The sequence below is a fragment of the Montipora capricornis genome, chromosome 5, assembly GCF_036669925.1.
Source record: "Montipora capricornis isolate CH-2021 chromosome 5, ASM3666992v2, whole genome shotgun sequence".
Classification (NCBI taxonomy): Eukaryota; Metazoa; Cnidaria; class Anthozoa; order Scleractinia; family Acroporidae; genus Montipora; species Montipora capricornis.
Window position 1 is genome coordinate 255,001 of NC_090887.1, and position 5,000 is coordinate 260,000.

The window sequence follows — 5,000 nt, forward strand, 5'->3', positions numbered from 1 at the left end:
TGCCTTACGAATTAAACCTCTGTTTAAAACGAATTTTTTTTTTAGTGGGTATGATAATGATAACGACTGGTTTGGGGAAGCAAGGCGATGTTGTGATTGTGCACGAGCAGGTTTGGAGACAATGTTAAATTAATTTATCAAAATTCGAGTCTTTTCAGCCTTTCTTTTTTGTTTGTTATTTCGTGGCCTGCTGTTCCGCAGCGTCTGAAATTAAGGTGACTTGTTCGGCCTTGTATCGTTTTCAGGGAACTTAGTAACATGAAGAAAAGCTAGAAGAGTATCTGTTAATAGCCGTCTGTTGACTTTAATAGTGCTGTTATACAAGTCAATTAGTTAAAATCAGCGTTTTCTTCTGTGCACCAATCGCGCTTACGTCAAACTCCATCATGAGGAACCACGAGGTATATTATTTTCTTATTTATATACATTATTTTTTATACATTATTTATACAGAAATTCCAGTTAAGCATAGCTGGTTTAAATGGAGATCTGTATTTACCCTCCCAACCATGATACATCACAGAAGACAGAGCACAACACCGGGAACTACATGCCCTACTCTTTGCGACAAGTGTGTCGGTGCTTTTACGTCCCACAGGATTATGAACATTGAAGGGCTGTGAGACGGGATCTGCGGCTTATCGTCCTTATCCGAGAAGACTAGAGAGTCTAACCATTTGCAGATGTAATTACAAAGGCAGCACTTTCTCCTCAGTTATTTAAAGACCCTGAGTGTTGGTCCGGCCGGAGTTGAACTCACGACCTCCCGCGTGACAGCCCGTGCTCAACCAACTGAGCCAACGGTGCGCGATCAAAGATTATTCTATAACTCTCTCCTGTTACTCGCAGCTTTTCCCATTATTTCTTATCGTATAGCACATTTCCTTCGGATCGCCCAGGACCTGGGATCGCCTTTTTGAACATGCCACTACTACAATCACCAAATCTCGGTTCGTAAACTTTTTTACAATTTGTAGTCCAATTCCCTGCCCTTGCGATTCACGTTACTTATTTCTTTTACTTGATTTAATTTAATTTTTTTACTTATTGCTTTCACTTTTTAACGTTTTATAGTCTAAAGCCTTCGCTCATAATAATACAAATTAATATTAATACCCAAAAGAGAGGGTGTTGTCCGTTTTCACCGTGAACAAACATTACGATCTTATCCAAATGAGAGTTAATCTCGATCCATTGTCTCTCAGCACCAAGTGCTAGTATACTTCCTGTCGCCCACAAGCTTAATTCTTTCATCGTGTCTTGCGTACTCCGGTTCCTTTTGATGGTATTGAGAGGACCGTTGACAGACGTTACTGACTTTCTCAAGAATAAACTTCTGGCAAACTGCAAAAAGGGAGAAAATGTATAGTGTTAAATTCAAGGTGTTACAAGTCTAATTTCTATCTTGCTTAACTTCCATGAACTTCTCTCGCCTGGGGAAATAATTGGCTAAAAGGCAATAGATAATACTGAGACATAGACAATAGATTTCGTACCCCGAACCTCGAGTTGAAATGTTTGGGAACGAGTTCGGTGTAGCCTGCGAACGCAGACGTATTTCCGGCGGGGGAGAGAAACGACCGCCGGAAATACGTCTGCGTTCGCAGGCTAAGTTCGGTGGGGCAAAACAAAACTTTTCAATCCTTCAGAACTCAACATGGCCGCCGAGTTATTAAGGCCAATTAAGCCGATCACTTAGCGTAGCACTACATAACTCAGGCAATCACGAAATTTCGACTCAAGGATTTCTTATACCACTCCCGTGGACTGAGCCAGCTTTCAGGTAACTGCCTCTGTCAGCCAGCAGTCAGGGAGAGAAATGTCGGTCCCTGGAGCACATGACCCCTTTCTCCTGTGTAGCCCAGCATTACTAAGATTGCGAGTAAAGTGAAGTAAAGTAACCATATTTAACATCGATAACTCGTAACAGTAATTAAACTGACAAACTTGAGGTCGACGGTGCGCTCATTTTACTCCCCCCTCTTCATCAGTGCTCCGTTTTTACTTAGCTACACGGAAAGGAAAGAAGTCGAAACAAGGATGTGAGATCCGGGAATCGAACTCAGGACCTCTTGCACCAAGGCAGCGCACTAACTGACCGTGCCATCCTTGCTCCACATAAAGCTACAGCAGTATGAGGAGTAGGGAGTGGGAATAGGAGGAGTACAGTAGAAGTAGCAGCAGCAGCAACGGTAGAAAAAGCAGGCATCCGTCAAGTTAAGGCCCGTAAATTATCATAACGCTGGTTGGGAACAGCCTTCACTGACCGAAAGGAACTGACTGATATTTGACCAAACAGCTCGTATTTTCGATCTTTTTCACTATCCCTTGCAATAAACTAAAGGGAACCTCGTGGCCTTAGCAAACCTTCAAAATATATGGATAAAACTAACACCATGATCATCATCCTTGGGACAATTTTATTAAGTAAGAACGTTTATGAATTTGTTTATTCCGTTGATAGGTGTGAATGTTTCTCAGTCAATAAACGGAGGATTCACGGTCTGTAGAACATGTGCTGATTCATGTTCGGTCTATCTTACTATCTTTTGTTTTCCAACGAACAAACAAATGGTGAATTTCGTTGCCTTGGAAATTAATAGTTGTATTTCAAACTGGCCGAGCTTGAAATTGCAATGATTGATGAAAATCGGGCAGAGGCAATTCTGGAGCATTGCGCGATGGCGGGAAATGTGACAAATAGCCGCTAAAATATTGAACAGCACTTCGCAAAGAACCTTTTTTCTAACTAAACTAAACTGGCCATTTCATTTTTTCTTTCAAAGGTATTATCATTTCATTTCAGTAAACCTATTTTTTTTCAACCAGAGCATTTCCGTTGCAGGATATTAGGTAAGCACTCCTTACCGGGACACTTGATTAAAAAGATCAGTACTCATAAATCATCAATAACTCATTTTTGATAACAATGTTTTCTAGATGACAACATTTGTCAACCCAAGAAAAAATAGACAAACAAGACAAACTGGAGTTTAATCAATTTCTTTCTAACGAAGAGAAGCAAGCAGAAAAAGTTTCGATTCTCCAGCTTTTGAGTTAGACCGTACCTCCAAATGAACGGCGTTGTTATCAAAAGAATAGAGGTCAGCAATATCTCCTCATTGACTCTAACACTCCGCTGTCCAACCCTACCCCTATGGGAATTTATCGCCCTGCAAAAAAGTTATCCACTTACCATAGCACCCACAAGGCCACAGAAAGCTTCGCGGGACAAATCCCTGATCCCGATGCAGATTTTCCACCCACCACCAATCCTCATCGTCTTTGCTCAACACCCTGACGAGTTCACCTCTTCTTACAGTGATGTCATCATTATCACAAGCTTCAAAATCAAATAAGACACGCAGCATGACCTGTCTTTCACTGACTTGCAAGGCTTCCCGCGGGAATGATTCACGAGATGCTTTAAAGAACGCGTTCCGTGGTCCACGAATGGAGCATTGCTGTGGATCCGTTCGGTGAGGCAAGTTGCGGGACGCAGTGTAAGAGTGAGACTCGCGAGATTCTTTACTAAACGTTGAGCTTCGGGATTCTTTAAATGGACTTCGTAAAGGATCGGTGCGAAAGAAATTCAACTTTCCATCGTCGACAAGATCTCGATTAATACTGGTGCTGCTGTTTGCTGGTAGGATGATGTTCACTTGCGTTGCGTGGTTCTCTTTAAGCTCTAACTCTGGCTTCACGTAGGCGGCCTTTTTGTCTTCTTCCGGTTTAAGGTTCCCGAATATTCTTTTGGTCTTTCCAATTATTTTTTTTGTGGCTCTTTGAAGAAAGTTTCCCTTGGACTTAGGCCAGTCTGAGAGACCACTTTTTTCTTGAACTTTCCCTGGGGATCCCTTCAGTTTCTCCTCGTCCTTTTTATTTTGTGCAAAGCAGCTCCAAGATTTCGTTTTGTACGCACTTATTTGTACAGCATCCCTGGCGTCGTTTTCACCGTTATCGCCATACGCGACGCTTGAACAGTCATCATGAAAACCAGAGTCTTCATCCGGCCGAACGATCCAGTAATCTAAAGGAAAAACGGAAACATAATAAAATGCAACACTTTATCTTGGCTCTGCTTTAATTTCTATCGATTAAACCTAACACTGGATTGTTTTACACTCATTTCAGTGCCTTTAGTGGTACAGGTGTAACCTTTAATTACAGGTGACTAACTAGGGCACACAAAAACGCAACAAAATGTTTTAGATAACAAACAAAGAACGCGTATTTGTTAAAGGATTACAAAACAAATCCTACCCTTTTTCATTTCCACAGCTCACGCCAAAATCCCACACAGCCTGTGCGAAGTAGGGAAAGAAACCTTAAGAATTCAAAGAATCGTTGAGATTTTGAAGTTCATATAAGACTCTGCATACCTTTCCTTGTTGAGTAGACTTGTTCAAGAGTCCCGGGATTAAAGGTTGTTTCATTTGATCTTAGAAATCATGCTCTTTGAAGCAAGATTTCTTGTCACGGGGCATAGAATAATGATTAATGACTCTAAAATTATTTCTGAGGGAGGTCCAATAACGTTTACAATCCTTTGAGAACAAAAAGCTCTTCACTTTTCCGCGACTGCTAATAAACCGACTTCAATTGTGTAATATGCTCTGTTTATAAAAATTTTAGCCTTTAACATGTTAATGAGGGTGTCACTTTTACGCTCCAAAGAGCTCTTAAGGGGAAATGATTGTTCAATGTACGCAAAAGCACGAGTCAGACAAACAATATATTGACCACACAAAACGTACGGCGATATTGGTTCTTTGACTATTCATTCTACAATGACGCAGATTGAAGACTCAATGGATCTTTTGTAGCTTTTTGTATTTTACAGTCAACTGGGAGGTCAAAATTATCATCTTGCGCAGACTCGTAAATACCGAAATTATGATCAGTCAGTAGGGCTTTCCTTTGAAAGACCACGACGTCAAAGGTTTTGATCTCGATCCAAGCCATCCTTGGTGGTCGAAGCACATTCAATAGAAAGAGTT

General features: G+C 41.1%; 1 protein-coding gene across 2 annotated transcripts in view; it reads right to left on the bottom strand.

The window, feature by feature from the left end:
- The window catches only part of LOC138048753 (uncharacterized), a 4,788-nt gene extending 198 nt beyond the window's left edge, over window positions 1-4,590 (bottom strand). The window contains exons 1-4 of one of the 2 annotated variants that reach the window (XM_068894876.1): window positions 4,383-4,590; window positions 4,264-4,304; window positions 3,197-4,030; window positions 1-1,344 (exon numbers count right to left, since the gene is read on the bottom strand). The exon at window positions 1-1,344 is cut by the window's left edge and continues 198 nt beyond it. In XM_068894876.1, the coding sequence (XP_068750977.1) occupies window positions 1,202-1,344; window positions 3,197-4,030; window positions 4,264-4,273 (987 nt within the window). In that variant the 5' untranslated portion in view covers window positions 4,274-4,304; window positions 4,383-4,590 and the 3' untranslated portion in view covers window positions 1-1,201. Of the gene's footprint in view, window positions 1,345-3,196; window positions 4,031-4,263 lie in introns of both variants that reach the window. The other variant, XM_068894875.1, reaches the window with a different exon arrangement.
- Window positions 4,591-5,000: the final 410 nt, after the last annotated feature.